The sequence below is a fragment of the Amborella trichopoda genome, chromosome 9 (assembly GCF_054954075.1).
Source record: "Amborella trichopoda isolate Santa Cruz 75 chromosome 9, AtrichopodaSantaCruz75HAP2 v2.0, whole genome shotgun sequence".
In the NCBI taxonomy this organism is placed as follows: Eukaryota; Viridiplantae; Streptophyta; class Magnoliopsida; order Amborellales; family Amborellaceae; genus Amborella; species Amborella trichopoda.
The window spans coordinates 6220001-6241899 of record NC_142344.1 but is presented as its reverse complement, the minus strand read 5'-3'; the positions used below and the strand labels follow the sequence as shown (position 1 = coordinate 6241899).

Genomic DNA, 21899 nt, shown 5'->3' with positions numbered 1-21899 from the left:
TTATCCTCTGTCAATCATTCTCTCTTCTCAACTGGAAACAACATAATATATATATATATATATTTTTTTTTTTCTTCCTTATAGCAAGCATATAACCCACACGTGTCATGTCAAGACAAAACCTTTGAAATGGCCATCACATGCCCAACTTATTTTTAGTGAGAAGCCATTTTTTTCTACATAAAAACAAAGCCACCCCATGTGCTTAGGTGGTGAAAAAGTAGGCACCCATCCAAGAATTCTTGCCCTAAAGAGTGGAGAATTTTCTAAGTATAAGAATCTCATTAATCCCCTTCTTTTGTCTTCTAATAAAAGGGGGGAGACATGAGTAAACATGCTTACCACATTCAATTGAGTCCAAAACCTAGCCCCCAAACATTGAACTTTATTTTTTTAGAAAAGGGGAAGGTTTGTATAAGGTGTGAACCTCATACTATTGAAGTTAGGTGTACCTCAAACCTATGTTGAAAATGCAATTTCAATGTCGCAAAATGATATGAAAATCTATTGTTGCTCTCAATTTTGAAATTTAAAATTTCAAAAATGGTGATGACCAAGCAGATCTATAAATACTTAAAAATCTTGAAAATGACAGTTCAGATAATGTGTTAGAAGATGAACTATTTTTAGGAATAGAAATCCAATTTTTTCATGTCTATAAATCTTGAGGTCGAGATGATTGATTTGAGGGTTTTTCGGCATAAAAACAACCTTCTCTAGTGGGTTTTTCAGGTGCACCTTACTCATACAGTATAAGGTTGACACCTTATATGACTTTTCCCTTTAGAAAATATTTGATAAATAGTAGTTAATTAACTTATTTGAAAGAATATATCTAGAGGTTGAATATTAGGATTCGTTTGTTTTGGAGAATATAAGTCATTTTCCCTTCACCATGGCCGGGGGAAATGGACATGTGGCATTGCTTTGGGAGGTTCACATGCCGATGTTTGCGGGAAACCATAGGAAAACACCTACATCTAATTAAGTATTATTAGGAGAGAATAAGGGTTAAAACTTAAAAAGACTTTAGTTAAGGTTTATGATAAGCACATACATTCAATTCAGTATTATTACGAAGGAATAAGAGTTAAAAAACTTTTTCGGAGCCGAGCCTTCTTTTCGCACTATTTCGTTATAGCGTCTATAATTGCTTCTGGTTTAGGTGGGGAACCCGGCAAAATAGACTCCTACAGGAAACTTTAGGGTTTATGATAGCATGAGTGGTATAGGTTTGTTATCATGTAGAGCATGCAACTTTTACTATAAGTCTATTCCATTTACCCTAGTAGTTACCCAAAAAGTATCATTTTTATGGCATGGGGGGAGATGGCATGGATCTTTGGATGGAATTACTAAAGTCCTTTGAATGGAATTACTAAAATCGAGATTGGAACTGGTGCCTCGTCAAATCTAATTCAGGGCACAAATTGGGTAGTGGATGAAAATTGGTTAAAATCAATGTTTGATTAGTCTTAGCTGATTAAATTGGTCTAATAAAGTTGGACAACCTTTTCTTCTGAAAATATCTTAATTTTTAAATTCTTATTTATATTTTTCCTTCTGCTTTAGTCCAACAAATTTGACGGGCTATCAAACGAATTTTGACTTGTCTAAACTTCTCAATGATTTGACGCACGGTCAAATTACGATAATCCATGAATATCATTATTAAAATAAGGAAATTTTATCAAATTACGCATAAGAGAAACGATTTAACACCTTGCCATATATTTTGATTTAATTTCAAAATACCAATTAAAGCGCATCATTTTGAGTTGGAATACTTGCAAATGGGCATAATGTTAAACATTTTATCTCTTATATGTATTTTGATAAATTTTCCTTAAAATAACCCCGACACATGCACAAATACAAAGTACTTACATGATTTCAGCAAAATATTAATAGCTTTTAAACATATTTGACATGATAGAATTTGAGCAAAGGAATGAGCTCTTTAATTGTCTGCCAAAAGATATTCTACTCTCGCAGGGGTATAATGTCTATTTAATCCCTCGGATAAAGCCTAACTTAGAATTAATTTTAGAAAACCAAAATTTGAGGATATAACATCTTCAAACCTATATATTAACCTCAATTAAATTAAAAACTAATTGTACCCTCTATGCAGTTGAAAAAATAATGTCTCGAGATTGAATAAAGAGCATCCAATCTGGAGATCTAAGTATTAGAAAGCACAAAATTTTTTTTTTTTTAAAATAATCATCTAGTTATTCCTAAATGGTTTTCAAATATTCAAATTGAAAAAAATCCTCCCAAGCAGGTCTTCCGACTTTGGGGGAGTAGAAGTAAATTATGCTCTCAAGCGAACATAGCATACGTGCTCAATTGTTTTTGATAAAATATCATAGGAGTTGTTAGTATCCTTTTGAGGCCAAAATAAATATTTTTCCAGTACAAACATGAGTGTATAGTATGATGCATGCGACCATATGAAATCAAAGGTGACGAACATCATGACTGTCCAATCAATGATGGACGACTATGCTGAGTAAGGTCTACTAGAGCATGAGATTACCCTAGTGATAAGTCTCACTCTCTCTCCATGGTCGTCCATCCCTTGAGTCAACGGTGACGAGATGAGTTATGAGTTGTGTCACACACAAATGAAAAACGTGCGTACAAAAATACGAGAAAACATATGCATTATTGACATGTTTATAAAGGAATGAAACCCTCTTTAGGAGTATTTTTTGGGAACACAGTTTAATAAGGGGTTATCTTCAAAGAGACCATTTATATTTTGTATAAGGATGTCACAATCATTCTTGTTCGTTAGATTTCAAAATGGGTGATTGTAAGCGTATCATTGATTAGATATAAAGTTCCAAATAAAATCTTCGGACTTCCCCAAACCATTCCATTTGAATCTAATGAGTGAAAATAGTTATGAACGTAGTTATGCAAAAGGTAAATATTCTCTTTGTAGACAATCTTTTTTAATAATGTAAGCTCTCAACTAACCTAAAAACACTATGTGCCAAGAAAAATAACATCCAAAGATTGCACAAATCGTTTAACATTTTAGGTTGTAAAATCGATTTTTATTTTGAAACTAATCATGTGGCGCTTCTAATGTGGACCGCAAGATTTTATATCGAGAAAATATTCATAAGTAGTTCTCTTACCGTTGGGAGTAAATGCATAATGTGCTCCTGAGGGAGCACGCTATACCTGCTCCTTATCTCTATTCCCCCACTCAATATTACATTATGAAGCGAATCCTTGGAGCACCAACCCATAACGATTCCATTTTTAATTTTAAAACGAACTCCTTACTTTCAATCCAAGCCATCCATGTAGTGAACACTTGGTTTAGATAATAGTTTGAGCTTTCAAGGTTGGGGCTTGTGAATATGGATTGCTTGGACCCACTTGTCGCCTTTTTGTTAAGATTTGGAAAACTAATCTGAAAGGGAGAAGGGAGAGCACTAGCCCATGAAGGAAATTTTTTTTGAAATTTATTAGCATTCATACGAGTCATGGAAATTTGTTAGTGGTATTAACATTCATACAAGTCATAGAAATTTGTTAGTGGTGTAAACTGATTTAGTTTCCCTCCTATCATATGAGTTTCCAATGATTCCTAATAGTCGCATATAGTATTACGGTGAGGGGTTCAGTCAAGTGAAATCAGCATGATAGCCCATTGTAACCAATTGAACAAGCTTTAAAATGAAAAGACAAAATATAGTAACAATAGTACAAAAATTAAAATATAATTAAAAACTCACCTATCTTTGTTATAGCTTACTAATGAGTCAAAACTAACTTGTCAGACCGCTAAAGCCAATCAAATATTTGTTTGATTGGTTTTTTACCAATGATTCGATCTGATCTTGATAACTATACTCCTCGACCATCATATGTGGGCAAACAAAGCTTAGGATGTTGTTTCTCAGTTTGGAAAACAGGACCGATCACATTAAAGTCTACCCCAACTGTCCATTCTTGATATCAGTTGGGGAGCTATGGATATTTGTAGAAAACCCAGATGATAGTAAGATATAGACCCAAATTAGACTTGGGAGAGGCCTTCCTTGGAGAATTGTGGAAATTTGGAAGCCAATGTGAGATAATGGACCTTTTTTAATGTGGGGTGCAGTTTGTATAGGGCCAAGGCTCTAAACAATCAAAGTAAAACGTACTTTCAAATAGTATCGAGAAATATGGCTTCACTACTGGAAATTTTTGTGATGGCCTTAAAATATATTTTTCTCTAATTATAAAATTTAAAGCTTCAAAAATAGTGTAGGTCGAGCACATTTATAAAAACTTGAAAATCTTGTAAATTGACGGTACAAAAATACGTTGCAAGATGCACTATTTCGAAAACTTGAAATTCATTTTTTTTTCTCATGTCCATGCATCTTAATGTCTAGATGATCAATTTGACGATATTTGGGCATCAAAACAACCTCTTCTAGTGAAATTTTTTAGGTGGGCTCTAATTTGATTGTTTAGAGCCTCGGCTCTATATAAACTTTTTTCATATGAGATAATGGACTTGTTTTAATGTGAAAAAACACAAAAATAGACCAGAGTTCCAACATGGTCTCTTTCTCTCTCTCTCTCTCTCTCTGTCAAAAACAGTATATTTATAAGAGTTTTATGTCAGTTAGAGCACTATAATTTTAAATATTTCAACAAAGTTGTTCTCTTGAAAGAAAGCCTAACTATTGGGGTTGGTCAAAGGGAGATTGGCAATCATATTATCAACCTCCAAAATTTAATGATATGTTATTATATTGTGATGGATTATTTAATAAGTTTGTGGTGGGAAAGGGTGAGGAATAAGGATGGGAAGGCAGTTTGAAAATCCAAAGTTGGGTTAGTTTGTGGCAGACACAAAGGGAGCTGCAGTCCCATCACTCTCTCTCTCTCTCTCTAAAACGCGTAAAGGAACAAAGGAGAGTTTATTCATCATTTTCATGCACAGTAAAACAATGTTTTTATAGTTCGCCCCCCGTTTACTGAAAAATATGGGAATTACAGTTTTCAGTTCTCTCTCCCTCTAGAATGGATAAATTGGCAGTTGGGGGATGGGGATAGTCATATTTAAATTGAAAGCTAGTTTTATATAGAATAAAATATCTTATAAAAAATTAATATACTCTAGATAATATTGTTTTTTTTTTTGTTAGTTGTTAGTTGTTTTTTTTTTTTTTTTGTTAGTTATTAAAATTTAGCTTTTCTACTATTTTTATATGCTTTCTCGCAAAAAAAAAATGACTCTTAGCAAATTATTTTGAATAAAGTAATAAGTGCTTTTATATGAGATAAATAATAATAATAAAAAAATGGGTGTGGTTTGTATAGAACCGAGGCTCTAAATAATCAAACTAAAATTGTAATAGCTTTAAAATATATTTTCATCTTTAATTATAAAATTGAAAGCTTCAAAAATAGTGTAGCTCAAGCATATCTTAAAATATATTTTCATCATGAAAATTGATTGTCCAAAAATGTGTTAGATGCACTATTTTCAAAACTTGAAATCCATTTTTTTCTCATGTCCATTCATCTTGATGTCGAGATGATAAATTTGAGAATATTTGAGCATCAAGACAACCTTTTCTAGTGAAATTTTTTAGGTGGGCTCTAATTTGAGTGTTTGGAGCCTCGGCTCTACATAAACTCTTTCCTATTGGACATGAGAGTAAAAGTTGAAGATGCAAATCATTTTCAGTTTCTTTTCTTTTTTTTAATCTTCATGTTAGGGATTACATATTCCTCAAAATATAGGGTCAAAATTTACCTCAAAAATACATTATTGAAGGGGGTCGCATTTCTACATATGAGTCCATGGACTCATAGAAACCGTGTTCTTTATTAAAATAGTTTTGATTAGATAAACATGGTTTAGTAGTTGGGGTAAGGTATTACATACAATGAATTACATAAAAAAAAAAAAAAAATGGGAAACATTGGTGGTTTATATGACAGTAAAACGGTTAGTTGAAATTGTTTTGAACTTTTGATTGTAGACTTGAGAGTGAAACTTGGGTCTTGGTAATTGAGTAGGATTCAGACATGTCTTGGAAAATCAGGGAATCCCTTGGTTTCTTAGACAATAATCAACGCTTAGTTTCCTCTTATAATCCATCCAACATTGACCAAAATTTCAAAATTCACTGTTCTTACTTTTACTGATAATGATGGCAAAAGTTCATGAAATTTCAATTAATCACATATCACCTAATTATTAACCCCACAAACACAACCAAATATTGGTGAAAAATATCGATAATTTCTTATTGTTAAAAGGAGCTCAAAGCCAGAGATCTGGCTTGGAGTCTCGCGAGAAAGATTGGGATACAAGGGGACCTGTTTGAGTCCCCTATAGATATTTGAAGTCGTTCGGTTCTGTCAAGAATCATTTCTGTCTAACAAGAATTAGTCCGAGTCTTGTGTCTTTTATTTTTTATTTTTGGTTTTACAAACCAGAATAGAAAAACTTTTACTTCTATCTAGCTTCATCAAATTCTCTCAAAAGTGTCCAATTTATTCCTCTCTTGATAGATATGTAATGTCCAAAACAAAAAAATTTGAATCAAACCCCCTTAATATCATGAATCGGATACCAAAAAAGTGAGGCCTTTTTCCCTTTTTGAAACCTGATCCACCATTTTGTCCTATTTTCACTTGATGATCCATTTTATGAAGAAAATAAGTCATTTTGATCCTTCTCATTGCTGCACCAAATTTGTAACAAAAAGCACTGGATCTCTCAAAGAAACCAAAAATAAAAAATTTGGGACTTTTCAACTTTGGGCTTTTTCTAAACTTTTTTTCCCTCAATTTTTTCAAAAAATTTGATGAAATCAAAATATGGGTTCAAAAATCGGTTTTCCAAAAAATTTCCAAAATATGGTTGAATCCCCAATTAGAATTGTGGGTTTTTTCTTAATTTAGTATTTAAAAAATCAAAAATCCAAATTTCCCCATTTTCGTTTTACTTTTCTGGATCCAAATGGATGAACCGGCCAATCCATATCAAAATCAGTACAGCATTGATCGGTCGACCAATCCAGTTTTTATAAAAACATGAGGCTAAATTTCATTCATTTTTGGCAGAAAAAAAAAAGAAAAAGAGAAAAAGACAGAAAAAATTGGGGATACATCTTTTAAGTTAGCTTGTCCATTTGGTACAATAAGTCGAAGTTAGGCTTTGATGCATTGAGAAGCCGGGGTCAAAATTTGAAGTTGGTTCTTAACGTAATTGATGTGCATCACCTACTTTATCTCTAAAGTCTAGAGAGAGAGAGAGAGAGAGAGACTTTTTGCCTTTAAAGAGAGAGAGAGACTTTTGCCGTGGAAGAGCGTTGATGTAACTTTTGTTAACAAATAACACAAGCGAAAGGACACCACCGCTTAAGTTAGGATTAAACTTACTAACCGTTTTGTTGCCGTTTATGCTAGAAAGTTATACGCTCCCTTATGCACATTTTCTGCAGGGTAAAAACTCTCTCTCGAGAAAAATATATGTGGATTTATGATCTCATTAAAATATGCGGATTTATGACCTCACTAACCGTATGATTTTGGATAAAGTAGAATAGCGGATCAAGATTTGTGTTGCTCACTCAAATAGTTTAAAAAAAAATTCAAATAATGATGATGAATTGTTTTACCCGAGTAATTACTTTTTAAAAAAAATTTATTCAGAGTCAAGGCTCTAAACAATCAAATTAGAGCCCACCTCAAAAATTTCATTAAAAGAGGTTGTTTTGATGTCCAATATGTTCGAATTAATCATCTCGACATCAAGATGCATAGACATGAGAAAAAAATGGATTTCAAAATTTGAAAATAGTGCATCTTATAATGTATTTTTGGACCGTCAATTTTTAAGATTTTGAAGTTTTCATAGATATGCTCGAGCAGCACTATTTTTGAAGTTTAAAATTTTATAATTAAAAAAATATATATATTTTAAGGCTATCAGAAAGAATTTAGTATTGAAACTACATTTCTCGATACTATTTGAAGGTGTGCTTTACTTTGATTGTTTACTGGATGATTTACCTTTAATAAATTAAGTTTTCCAAAATAACATCATATTATTGAACTAAGTTTTTGGGCAAATAATATAAACTAAATTCAATTTTCTTTTCTTTAAGATACAACTTCTAGACAATCATATCTAAGTGCTTTGGACTAAATTCAAAATCATTTTCTTGAAAATGCTCATCCGGTGCTTCCCATTTGATTTTCAAAATGTTAAACAAGAGGAACTAGGTCCAAGTAGCTCTCTCACAAGAGGACGTAAGTGTTCGATAACTACATTATGATCCCGCGTGTTCACGCTATCGCAGCTACTTATTTATATATATAAACACTTCTGAAACAGGGAACGAGGGAGTAAAACAGATTGAAACGAACGATTTTGATTGGGTAACCGCGATAAAAAAATAGCGAGACCAGAGTCAAACTTTACCTGCCTTATTTGGATACAAAAAAGAAACGGGTTTTAGAGAGAGAGGGATTGCATCCTTCATAGGTTAGAGAGAGAAAGAGAGGCATTTCAGTCATACAGGCAATGAGGATCTTGGAGAAAACTTGGGGATAGAGAGAGAGAGAGAGAGGAGAAATTGCATCCTTGATAGGTTAGAGAGAGAAAAGAGGCACAGAAGAGAGAGAAAGAGAGGCAATAAGGATACTTGAGGATTCTCTCTCTTTTTCCCTCCTGCCTCCCTTTTCGGCGCACGAGAACGAGCAGGAAGGAGAAAGAGACTATTTTGAGAGAGACAAAACCCTGTAGAAAACTTGCAAGAAAAAACCAAAAAGTTGAGAGCGGAAAAAGAAAAGTAGAGAGAGAGAGGGGGGGGGGAAGAAGAGAATGTAAGACAGCGAGCAATGGGAGCGTCGCAGTTGGGTTAGAGAGAGAGAGAGAGAGAGAGAGAGAGAGAGAGAGAGAGGAGAAAAGGGGATGTAGAGGGTGAGGGTGAAATGCGGTGGTGTTATGGAGAAGCAAAATGGAGTTGTTTACGTGAAGGTAATGACGGACGAGCAGATGGAGCTTCTCCGGCGTCAGATCTCAATGTACGCCACCATTTGCGAGCAGCTCATAGAGATGCACAAGTCCCTCACCTCTCAGCACGATTCTCTTGCAGGTAACTCTCTCTGGTCACGCTCTGTCTGATTCTGGGTCCCTCTATTTCTCTCTTTGCTATTGGGGGACTCTCTGGGTTACTCTATCTTTCTCTGATTCTGGGTCTCTCTATTTCTCTCTATCTAATTGTGGGTATCTCTCTCCTCCCTCCAAATCCTCCCTCTCTCTCTCTCAAATTCTTTCTCTCTCCTCTCTCCAAGTCCTCTCTCTCTCAAATTGTGTTTGTTCTCATTCTATCGTTCAGTGTGCTCTCTCCTTGTAGACTGTAGTGTCTCTTCCTGATTGTGGGTCTCTTACTTTCTCTCTGTAAGTATGAGCCTCTTGCAAGTCCTCTCTCTCTCTCTCTCTCTCTCTCTCGCTCACCCCAATTCGTCTCCCTCCCTCTCTTTCTCTCTCTCACCCCAATTCCTTTCCCTCTCTCCCTCTCTTTCTCAAGGGGTCTTCGTATACTTAAATTATCTTCCGGGGCATGTGCGAAGCTCAAATTTCTTTTCCTTTTCCCTTGTTAATTTTGAGCCTCTATTGAGATTCTTCATGCTTCACAGTTTCCAGATTACTATTTTTCCTTTTTATCTCTCTTTCTTATATCTAGGGATCCATTTTGAGTTTTATGAGAACTTGGGTTACTTGCTTTTTGGTGAAGTGCTGGGTTTTTTCAAAATTGGGGCTGCTTCAGTTCTGATTTTTGTCAAAATTTGACCTTTTGTGCTCAATTGGATTGGGAGGAGAGAGAAAGTTGGAATGAATGGAGGGTTTGAGACATGGGTCTTGATGGTATGCTCTATTGGTGAACTTTAAAGCACATAATAGAAGTTGAGACAATGAGCTTCATACACTTGACTACAAGGGAGAACCCCATACTACTATTATGGAACAGAAACCATTTTGATGGGATGAAGCCATCATGTGAATTATCTTCTTAGCATTTAATTCTCTGCGTTATTTTATTTGAAAAAAGAATAATTCTCCAGAGTATTATGTAGATTGAAAGACTTTACTCCTCAAGCATAACTGTGGGTGGTGAAGCCTCTGTTACAAATATCTTTTGTTCAGTCTTTGTGTTTAGAATTTATAGGGAGGCTATTTAATGCCTTATGCTTCAATTTGCATGGGAAGGCATATTTTCATGGACATTCAAAGATATGTTAAAATGGGCATTGATAGTTTAAATGGGGAAAGTGTTTTTCTTTTTCAATAAAGGTCATAATGTATATTGGTTATAAGAAATGGAAAAAATATATTCACACGAACCAATTTAATGGGGAGAATGTTTTGAAAGAAGTTGATCTGGATAGACAAAAGCAATGTAAGTGGGGAATGTATTTGCAGGAAGTTTAATGATGATACACGAACATTTCAATGTTGAGACGCTGTCGCACATGGCACCACATGCATGGGTGGTGCTTCATGCATTTTACAATTGCGATCCCCTCTTTTTGTCATATGTAATCTCTTCTCTTTTAGCAAGATACTATTTTTGAAAATTTTGTTAAGGAATTTTGATGTTACTTGGAGGCCTTCCTCTTTCTTTTGTTCATAAGTATGGTGGCTATTTAGGAATTCTTTCAAATGCAATAATATTAGAAACCAGTACTTTGTGTGGTCTAATATCATGCCTCTTTCGGATATATCGTGACAGCGAAGGCCTTGGAAAGTAGTATCTTGTAAGAGGTAGGATCAAGGTTGAGTGATTGGATTGTGATATTCTAAATGACCCATTAAATACAAATTTTGGGATAGATTAAACTGCAATATAGCAAAATAAAAACAGCTCCAAAAACATAGCCACAGGTTGCCAAATGACGAATACTCATCCTCATTCCAATTCTTTATTTAGGTAGATTTCTTTTATTTGAAACAACCAATCCATTACTTCCTTTCTACCTTTTCGCCATGTTCTTCAGGCCACCAACAAAGATGAAGCCTTAACCCCGACCGTGATGGGCTTCTATAATTTGATCCAAACATAGGATATCAAATTTGTGAAAGGCGCGAGTCTATTATTTTGGGGCAGGAGCTTGGTGCTAGATCAGCCTCAGGCAATCCAAACTATCATCGTTAATTTTATTCAGAACTATATTTTGCGGTATTGATTTTTCTCTCCTAAAATTATAACTAAATTAAATTAAAAAAGGCTATGTAATTTGTATCCAAGCACATAAATTATCATTGTTTCTTGCGGAAATTTTTCAGAGAACTCTTTGGAAGAGAGCACAGTAAGTCTATATTATTTGGCAGTAGAGATAATAGAGAGGATTTTGAAAATGCTTACCCTATGAGAGAGATAGAGAGATGTACTTGGTGCATTCATCGGCAACAGAGCACACAGAATAGATGGAAGGGGCAAATAGATGGAGCAAGAGCTGAAATATGTTGAAGGTGGATCTGGTACAATGAATCCTATTTTTATCATCTTCTGGTATTTCAAGTTATGATTGTAAGAGTATTGTAATATGTATAACAGTTGTTTTCTTAGAGTTTGCAAAATGCGAACCCAGGAGCATTTGCTTGGGAACTCTTCTTATTGTGGTTGAGATCTGATTGCTGGCTCTTTTATTTTGAGTTTGGAAGAAATGTTTCTTGTGGGGTTGGGGGAGGGGTGCATTGGTGTTTTACTAGATTGAATGTTGGCTTGATGAGAGATAACCTCTTAACCAAGGATACATATTGGCCCTTCCAGGTAGCCGGCCTTCATTTAAACCATTGACTGCCAGAGAGGTGGAATCCCTGGGATTGACTCATGTTATGAATGAATCATCTGCAAACTAGAGGTGGGATCTCCTGGGATTAACTGTGGAATGTAATATTTTGGTGAATAAGAAATAGAAAATTATTCATAGGTGGAGTATTCATAAGTTCATAGCTGAAAAGCTTTTGAGTTGGAGAGAGAATTACTAGATTAACAAGTTAATCCCATAGATTAAGCTCTAGTACATGAAAACTGGAGAACATGTTCACTTTAGGCTTGCACCTTTGAGTACTGGATTGAAGCACATTTTGTTCCTAATATAAGAGATTTTTTACTTTTTTTAATCTTTTGGAGCATAAAAATAATCCAAATAGAGTATATTATACATTACTCTAAACACTAAAGGGCATCAGCTGTAAATTCCAGATGAAACTGCAGAGATTGACCATATTCAGGCCACAGGACATTCTCATGGGCATAGTTAACCTCCACTTGCCATCCTCAGAAATGGATGATGGTTGTCCTTTGGACTACCCTATACTATATTCCCAAGGATTATTCTATACTTTCTGACTAGCAAAGAGGATACATAATTTTTTTTATAGAAACCAGGACTTGAGAAACCATTACATTGACTGGAAATATATTGATTTATCTCATCACTGAATCAGTGGAAATCATTGCAGCTCTTTCTGCTAGTTGATTTGTTTCCCATTAAAACATGGTGATTTAGTGAATATTATGGTTTTATAGAACATATCTTATCTCATTTTACTTGAAAAACAGTTAACTTCTACAAATTACAGGAACGAATAATTCTTCATTAATGTTTCAGGAATGAGGCTTGGGAATCTGTATTGTGACCCTTCAATTGCTAACGGTATCCACAAGATCACTGCACGACAGAGATGGACGCCCAGCCAGATGCAGCTTCAAATTCTTGAGAGCATATTCGACCAGGGAAATGGGACCCCAAGTAAACAGAAGATAAAAGAGATCACTTCAGAGCTAACCCAACATGGCCCAATTTCTGAAACTAATGTTTATAATTGGTTCCAAAACAGGAGGGCCAGGTCGAAAAGGAAACAGCAGGTGCATTTTTCAAGCAATGCAGAATCAGAAGTGGAAACTGAGACTGAATCTCCCAAAGAAAAGAAAGCTAAGTTGGATAACATAAATTCCCATGAAAATCAAACCTCAAGGGTGGAGGATTTATGCTTTCAGAGTCCAGAAGTGAGCTCTGATGGGCAATCTATGGACCAACTTCCCAACAAAACAAAATGTGGGCTACAATCAAATGATAGCTCGAAGTGTTTGAATGGTTTTGGCCATATTTCCTTCTACGAGAATGTCGTTTCAAATTCAAACCCAAGTAGGTCAAATTCTTTATCACTGAGCAGGACATTTTCACACTTCAAATTCTTTGAAATATTTTGTCTCACGGGTCAAAGTTTCATCTCACGGGACATCCATATTCTTGTTGTATACACAAATTTTGCCAAGTTTTGAAAATGGAGGTTAAGTGTTCTTTGATTTATATTCATAGAGGAAATCTTTAATTGGGGTCCTTAAAAATAGCTGAAATTTTTTATAAAATATAAATTTGTGGTCTTTTCCCATGGCCAAGTCGGCATTGAAATATAGATATGAATTTTTTTTTTTGTTTTTTAGATATATGGTATGAAGGGTGACAAGTTCATGTACTTAAATTACAGGAGTGGATCATCTCATGGGACATATGGAAGATGCGGGCAGCTATGATCCCTTCCATACAGGAGACGGCTATGACATGTAGGGTTGGTATATTCCCCTTCATCAGCTTTAATGTTGTCTGCTTTCTACCACATTCCGATATATTGGCTTGCCATTTAATGGAGTGGAGAGAAATTTTTAACTTCTAAGCACAGGCAGAGCCCAACGAGAATCGTTATACAAATCATTAAATGTGGTAACAGATTTACCATGATATACACGGTATAGTGTAGAGATAGAATAACTTTACTGTGAACTTGTTGGCAATTTGGAGCAGCTAATCCTCAGGCTGAGACCTGTTTTAAACTTTTGATTTGACTTCATTGTGTGGTTTTGTGGTTGTCTGGGAACTAATTATATGCAACATGATCCATGCTCATGATTACTTTCCTTCATAATTGATGGGTCTCTTGTTTAATGTCGGATTTTGTCTAATATGCAACAAAGCAATCTTTTGTTGTGATTGAAATACCAATTATATGCTTTGGATTTTCATTTTAACTGTTCATTTCGCATTAATGTCGACAAGGACGGGATTCATGGAAGATGTCTTTTTTTTCCCCTGAGTTCTCTATAGGCCTCCTTACTTCATGAACCAGCACTGTTTGGTAACGCTGGTTGGTTCACTTGCCATAGATGCTTGGTGGTAAATTACATTTTCAGGAACGTTAACCCAGCCGGAATAACCATTTCTGATGAAAGCTAACAAATTTGACTTAAGAAATGGTTAACGAATTTCACTTGTGATGTGAAATTTTATGGGTTTTTAGGCTTTGGATATGGGCTCATGGGTGATCGCCCCAACACTGCACGCAGGATTTAAATACCATCTTACCCACCCAAGAAAAAGAAAAGGGGAGAATGCCATTGCCTCTGGTTATAAGGAAAGTAATGTTTACTAGCATGTGTTTTTGACACTCGTATCGAATGAGAAAGCAAACCGTAGGAAACCCAAAGGTTAGCATTGTAGATAAATCCTCTAGGTTTGTCACCAAGGTAAGTGCAAAATACTCCCATGTTGCAAACAATTTTTTTTTTCCCTTTGTTGCTTATTTGATAGTTTAGAGCGAAAGATTGCTTGCAAGGCATGAACATTCTGTAGTCTGTACATAATGTCCATGGATAATGGCCAAGTTGGTAACTAATTGACATGCATCGTTAGCAAATTTACATTAAACTTAGCAAAAAGAAAACAAAAAACAAAAAAAGGATGCTTCCGCATGAGAATAAAGTCAGATTTTTATTGTAAATATCCCTTATATTCTACGGTATTAAAAAGATGGAAAAGTATAGAACAAGACTATTTACTTTTGGTATAAGGTGGTCACACTTAATCTTAACCATTAGATGTGAAACTGGGTGGTTGCATTTGTTCCATTGGCCAAGCTAAAACCTCAAAAAAAAAAAATTTCAAAGTTTGTGACACATCCAAACCATCAAATTTCACATCTTGTAAGTAATTGTGACCACTTTGTATCAGGTAACTGGTCTCATTACATACAATCCCTCAAAAGATCTCCCTTGAATATTTCTCTTTTAACTAAGATTAGTTGACATTGGGATACGTACTGCTGTGTTCTGGTCCTCTACAACCCCACCGATGAGTCCAGTGTCCACGCTCTAAACCTTATTCAAATTTTAAAATAAAATTTATTTGTGCTCTCCTTAAAACAATAATGGCACGTTTGATTTCTAGAACTTCTAGTTCTGGAAACCAGAAGTTCCATGCTTTTTAAGCACTTTTGTGTTTGATAACATTAAATGCTACAGTGGATGGCCTATCTGGAACTTCTTATTTCCATAAAATCAAATGGATACTGCGAGTTCGATGCCCCTCATGGAGGACTGAAGAATGGAAATGGCTGTTGGACTGCTACGTCATTTTCAAATTTGAAAATGGCTTTTGCATTGGGTTCGTTCCTTAATATTTGTGTGTAAATGGCAGGTGTGGAGCAAGTGGCAACCAATCAAATTGTCAATAAAATTTGAAATATTATATTTAAAATTTATAAATTCTTTTGAAAGTAACTAATTTTTTGTAAGAAAAAATAATAAGGAAGCATTTAGTCCTTCTATATTTATTGATAAATTAAAAAAGGTACAGTTGTGTAAAACCTAGGCAGTAAACAATCAAATTAGAGCCCACATTTAAATAGTATCAAAAAATGTGGTTTCGATACTGGAAATCTTTGTCATATCCATAAAATATATAATTTTTAATTGTAAAATTTAAAGCTTCAAAAATAGTGCAAATCAAGCATATCTATGAAACCTTGAAAATCTTGAAAATTGATGGTTCAAAAATATGTTACATGATGCACTATTTCCAAAACTTGAAATCTATTTTTTCTCATATCCATACATCTTAATATCAAGATGATCAATTTGAGGATAATTGGGCATCAAAACAACTTCTTCCAGTGAAAATTTTTAGGTGGCTCTCATTTGATTGTTTAGAGCATCGGCTCCATATACACTTTTTCCAATAAAAAATGATGTATTAAACTCTATTTAGTTAGAGTCTTCTGCATAAGGGTACATTACTTTTCATAGATCTTATTTCATGTTGGCAATTTATGATAAAAATTTATAACATAAAATGCAAATATTGAAATACAATTTAAAAAAAAAAAACCTGAAAATTTATCTTGATAATATAAATTCTTGGAAGCTTATTTAGTATGACTCTATAGAGAGAGATTCCTTATATAGACTCGACATCCATGCCTTTTTATATCGTTTTTTTAAATTTGAAAAAATTTCTCCAATAATAAATTTTATAATTTAAAATCAAAAGCTCAAGAAACTATTATATTTATTATTTTCAAAAAGCAATTTAAGCAAATATAAAACAAAACGATGAAGAATTAGGTCTAAGCCTTCTAGAAAAACTAAAACCTCACATCAAACCTCACTGAAAATTGTAGTTCTAATGTGGAAAACCTTCAAATTGATCATCTTGACCTTGACCAGTATGACTGGAAAAAAAAAAAAAGGGATTTCAAGCTCTAGTTTATATTATAACACATTATCTAAACTGTCTATTTTTCAAGTGTTCACGGAGCAACAAGATCCGTATCATTTTTTATCTACAAATTTCATAATCGACAGTGAAAATTTATTTTGAAGCCACCAAAGGGATTTGTCATGCCCAAAAGTGATTTCCAGATGAGATTTTGAGATGGGGCTTTACTTCTTTTTCATATGGCCTAGGCCTTCTTTTTCATAATCTTAATTGGTATATGTTAAACAACTAAGAAGTTTTACGAGGGTCATGACCCTTAATAATAGTTTCCCTAAAAACAATAGGGCTAGCTTTCTCTTATCGCATAAAACTTATATACTTCCCCTTATCCAACCGTCCATTATGAATGGAGGGTTAAGATTGCCCTAATCACAATGTCACGTCTCTACACTATTTTATTTTAAATTTATTTTTTAGAAGCTATTTTGACACCAAATTTTGGGCATCCAATCCTCTATTAAACTCGTACTAGTGAAAAATATAAAAAATATATATATTTCCAATAAAATAAAATAACCAAAATATCTCTAAAAGTTTCAATAGGTATTTTGGTTATTATATTTTATCAAAACTTATTTTTAATATTTTTTATAGGTGTGCTCCAATGAGAAGATCACATGTACCAAATTTCATACTCATACAATTTGTATAAAAAAAATTAAAAATAAAATACTTTGAGCTGTCAGATCTAAGATTAAATGGTAAATGACTCTCTTGATCAGACAGCTGAATGGTAGGAGAAATATAGATCTTCTATATTGTAAAAAAAATATAGAAACTTTTCCCAAAACAATATTCACAGTTTTAGAAGTACAAGCTCTGCATAAAAACTAGAGGAGCAATAATGCATATAACTTATTCAAAGTTGTCAAACCTTTGGATCCTGAAAACGCCAAAACGACGCTTCCTGCCTCTAGGCGTAGGAAACGAAAATAACGGCCTTTTAATATTAAAAAAATAAAAAATAACGACCATTTTAAGCATTGGTATAAAGAACATTGGATATTTGTCTACATAATTGAAAAGAAAAAAGGAAACTTTGAGAAGGGAGCAGTACATAGAGTGGGCCTAAGCTATCAAGAACGGGAGTAATTACTAGAATCGTGGATGTAATATTTTTTTTTTGGGGCTAAATAGTCATGAATATAAAAACTAGTTCCCATTTTCTATTTCAAATCAATGCTTTAACCATTATGTTTGTAAAAAAAATAGAATTGGATTTCCAGGCTCTTAAAAAGTGTATATTGTAACATATTATCTAGACCGTCTTTTTCACCCTAAAAATAATTGTTCACATATCTACAAGATCTGTGCCATTTTTTAAAGTTAGAAAGTTTTCAAGTTTGAATTTCATAGTTGACATTGAAAATTAATTTTAGAGACATCATGAAGATTTTTATGCCTAAAGTGCTTTCTGGATGAGGATTTGTAGTGAAGGTTTACTTTGCTTTCATAAACCTTATAAAAACTGCACCCTTTAATAATTTCATAATATCAGTGCATGTAAAAACAATGAACTTTTTTTTTGTGGTGAGTAACCGTGTCAAAACTGCCATTATTTCCTTTTTAAAAACGGTAATACAACAGTTAAGACTAGTTGGGATCGCTTCAAAACTTATAAGTTAGTATAATCTTAAGAAATGTAAATACCAATCGCTATAACCAATGTTATTAGATTCGCTTCAAAGTGAACAGAACAGAAGATGCTAAGTCGTCTTCAGGTATATCCTTTATGAAATATAAATTTCCAAAAAATACATGAAGTAGGTAGTTTTTGAAACTGCCATGAATTTTTGGAGTATATTGCAAAACTTTGAAAATACCAAGCACATTTTCAAAATTGTATAGAAAAAATTTAAGCATATTTACCATATTTTTTAAAGGAAACTTATTTCATACGGGCTGGTATGCATTTCTACATATGTAGTCCATAAAGTGTAAAGCGTCCATCTTAAAAATGGATGCAAGTAGATGTTCCATCTAAAAACAATAAAAACTAACGGTTTATATGTTTCTTACTAAAATTATTATTTTTAGTTTTAAAAATTTATTTATTTATTCATATTCATGATCTTCATGTTAGAGATCACATGTCCCTAAAAATTAAGTCCTAAAATCGATCTTAAAAATAGATTTATTAATGCCCGCATTTCTACCTATCGCTGAATAGAAACCGGATCCTTTTTTTAAAACGTCATACATATTTCCACAACTTTTCCCAGCTATCGAAAATTAGTTGGATCCACTTTCATTCGACCCAGGAACCAAAGCCAAATCAGACAAGGCTAAGGCAATCTTACAAGAATGACCATAACGAAAACAACTAAATTAATGGAGGGAAGAAATTTATAAGTGTCACGAACCTTTCAAGTAAAGTGTCGTAAAAAACCGAAAAAGTTGGCCAAATGTTTGAAAACCTTCCCATTAATCATTTTGACTTCAACATATACAGAGAAAAAAAATAAATAATTTCAAGTACTCAAATAACATATCTTACTATATATTATCTATAGATGATATTTAGGTGTTTATAAATATGTTTGATATGAACCATTTTTTAAATTTTAAATTTCATAATTAATGGGGAGTAGATTTTTAAGCCATTTTTTTATTTCAAAACTGCACCTTTGAATACAATTTGGAGGTACAACTTACATGATTATTCATGGTTGAGGCCCTCTACAAATTCATCCCAAATGGAAAATAGAAATAAAAGCAGAAAAGCCCTTTTCGCCAAAAATAAAAGTAAAGGCACATTTGAAATACTACTCATTTCTAGGGGTGGGAGCAGTTGGGTCAAGTTTGACCCGAACTAGTCTAAAGTAGACTTGGGTCTGACCCAAACTTAGTTCAGGTCGACGTCAATTGGACCCAGATCAAGAGTTTTATATATATATATATATATATATATATATATATATATATATATTAAAAAAAAATTTATCTTATATGACCTTCTCCCTACCCCACCCATGTGTGTAGAACCTCAAAAGATCATCATTAAATTTGACACAAATCTATAAAAAAGTCAAGTCCCACACTTATGTAATAACTTTACTAAAGATCCGTGCCGACTTTAATGATAATCCTTTAAGGTCCAACACACATAGGTGGAAGAGGATCTCATAAAATCATTACTATTAAAAAATTACTTTATATATTTGGTATTACATAATTAATATTACTTATATATAATTTATACTAATATATTTGGCAGGGTACGGCCTCGACCTAAACCCAACCCTACTCTATAGAATCTAAGCTTGACCTAGACCCAGTCAGGCCAAAGTCAAGTGGATCCAAAACAGATTGTTGGATCCATTGTCTAGGTCGACACGACCCAATTCCCCGCCCCCCTACTTGTTTTTGTCTTTACCCCAATGTTGCCTTTTTTTTCCAAGATCGTCGTTTTTTTTTCCTTTATAACAGGAGTCGCCATTATAAAACGGAAGCGGTCCAAACACGCAATGTTACATGATCAACGTCTTTTATAACTAGCCTGCAATTTAGGGCGGGAGCAGTTTATGTCCAAATTACTTCTACCCAAATATGTTGAAGCATATGCAAACACCAAACACAAGTGCGGGAGTGGGCCTTAAGCCTATCATTCAATAATACAATGCAGTGTTTTAGAAGCTAGAATGGCCGGGTGAAGTAGCCATCCAAGAAACCGGTTACCACTCCAGATTAGTGATCCGACCGATTCTCCCCCATGAGAGAATCTATCAATGCAATATAAAAAAATTTGAAATAAATGAAAAAAATAAAAAACCTCCGAATCGCCCAGTTCCTTGAGAGAATTGCCATGTTCCTTGACAGCACCGGGCTGTTCCATGGGAAATGGACCAATTCCCAGTTTCTACAAGGAACCCGGCCAGTCACCACAGATTCCCGATTTGGATAAGGGGATTTCAATCAGAATTGCCGATTTTCTAGTCATTGATACAAGTGAGCAACATATAAATCAAATACTACATACAAAGGCATAACATATGAACATTTGGTCTACGGAAATGGCAGATACACGGTTATCTCTACTGTTTCAGTTAGGATGGACAGCTATACATGCTATGTATACAAATTTCTGCTTGCAAAATGGTGTTCCAGAAACATAGTTTTAGCCAATATAATTAAACAAAGATAAAAATCAAACAATTCATTTCTGAAAGCTATCGTAATCACATGTGTGCAATAACTATACATAATTGTTCTTGGCTATCTTTTTTTCTCAGCATGGGCTTAAATACCTGCACAAGCCATCGAGCTCCTAATCTTTCCTGAGTATTTCCCTTGTTTTCTTCCTTCAGTCATCACATGGTTCAAAGCTTCAATGAGCCTACCTCTCAAGCACTCTTTTCTTCTTTCAAATATACATTTGGTGAAGACCCAAAACCTTTTGGTTGAGATCAGTTCAATATTATTAGGGCAGAATAGTTCATTTGCTGCTTTATGATCTTTAGATATGGAAAGCAAAGGTATTGGGAACCAGACTCAATTACCAAATAAGAGGTACGAGTACTGAAAATATGAACAGAGTGCATCTCCTAGAGCACCACACTGGGTTGTGAATTACCCCTTTTGCAAATATTCTGAACTGGTAGATTCCATTTTTCTTGGTAGCCTGAGCTGCACTATTTAAGGAAAAGTTCAGTAAAATATTAGAGAGAGAGAGAGAGAGAGAGAGAGAGAGGTTCAAGCACATAGCTCAACTCAAAGGTGCTAATTGCTTATAGTAGAACTGCCTTTTGAACCCAGCAGAATCAACAAATTTGACTCGGTAGAAATCAAAATAGCCCAGGAAGTTGGAAAAAAAAATTATTGCTCACACAAACAGAATCATAAAAAATGGATGCAAAATGTTTCTTCTTAAGCAGTAAGGACATCATCACCTCAAAATCACAAAAATAAGTATATATATCACAATGTCACGACACAAAAAAATACAATTGAAGGTTAGTGACAATGTCTTCCCATTAACCCAAATATGAAGGGGGTTTCAGATTCATGACTACCAAAAGACTTTGATATGCAAAGATCAAAAGACAAGCTTTCAAGAAAACTAAGAAATATGATACTTTGGAACAGGATTAAATGGAAAAACATGGAAACATTGTCAAAATTGTGAAGCCCAAGCAAGTGGTTAAATTTCAGCAAACAACAATCTGGAGTGCTATAATGTGGTGCATAAACAACTAAAGGATTCTTCCCGAAAACATGTTTCAGGGCATTGGGGTAGCATTTAGGTGAAGCTTAGAATGTATTTTATACCTTCAAATAGTTGCGGCAACAATGGA

General features: G+C 34.1%; 2 protein-coding genes across 36 annotated transcripts in view; one reads left to right on the top strand and one right to left on the bottom strand.

Moving 5' to 3' along the window:
- The first annotated feature begins 8891 nt into the window (after positions 1–8891).
- WOX13 (WUSCHEL related homeobox 13) lies at positions 8892–13998 on the top strand. Of its 3 annotated transcripts, XR_016041161.1 has the most exons (4): positions 8892–9140; positions 12664–12804; positions 12893–13200; positions 13544–13998. XR_016041161.1 is itself a non-coding variant. In XM_088847478.1 (3 exons), the coding sequence occupies exons 1-3, from the start codon at positions 8990–8992 to the stop codon at positions 13621–13623; spliced, it is 768 nt and encodes a 255-aa protein (XP_088703604.1). In that variant the 5' UTR covers positions 8892–8989; the 3' UTR covers positions 13624–13998. The 3 variants fall into 3 exon arrangements, 2 of the variants coding, with proteins under 2 accessions (XP_088703604.1, XP_088703603.1); XM_088847478.1 differs by having other exon boundaries at positions 12664–13200; XM_088847477.1 differs by lacking the exon at positions 13544–13998 and having other exon boundaries at positions 12664–13466.
- A 6567-nt stretch (positions 13999–20565) lies between these two features.
- Positions 20566–21899, bottom strand: part of LOC18445527 (RAD3-like DNA-binding helicase protein) — a 30672-nt gene continuing 29338 nt past the window's right edge. For 12 of the 33 annotated variants that reach the window (XR_016041160.1, XR_016041156.1, XR_016041159.1 and 9 more), the window contains exon 28: positions 20566–21231. Coding sequence is in view for 18 of the 33 variants with exons in the window: in XM_088847465.1 (XP_088703591.1) it covers positions 21175–21231 (57 nt within the window). In the remaining 15 variants the exon portion in view is untranslated. Of the gene's footprint in view, positions 21237–21899 lie in introns of all 33 variants that reach the window. The other 21 variants (XR_016041151.1, XM_088847471.1, XM_088847457.1 and 18 more) reach the window with 4 other exon arrangements.

What these genes read in the sequence shown, in the direction of transcription:
- WOX13 (XM_088847477.1), top strand. Translation starts at nt 8,990, where the DNA reads ATGGAGAAGCAAAATGGAGTTGTTTACGTGAAGGTAATGACGGACGAG. An exon ending in TCAGCACGATTCTCTTGCAG is followed by an intron (nt 9,141 to 12,663) that starts GTAACTCTCTCT and finishes TTAATGTTTCAG; the next exon opens with GAATGAGGCTTGGGAATCTG.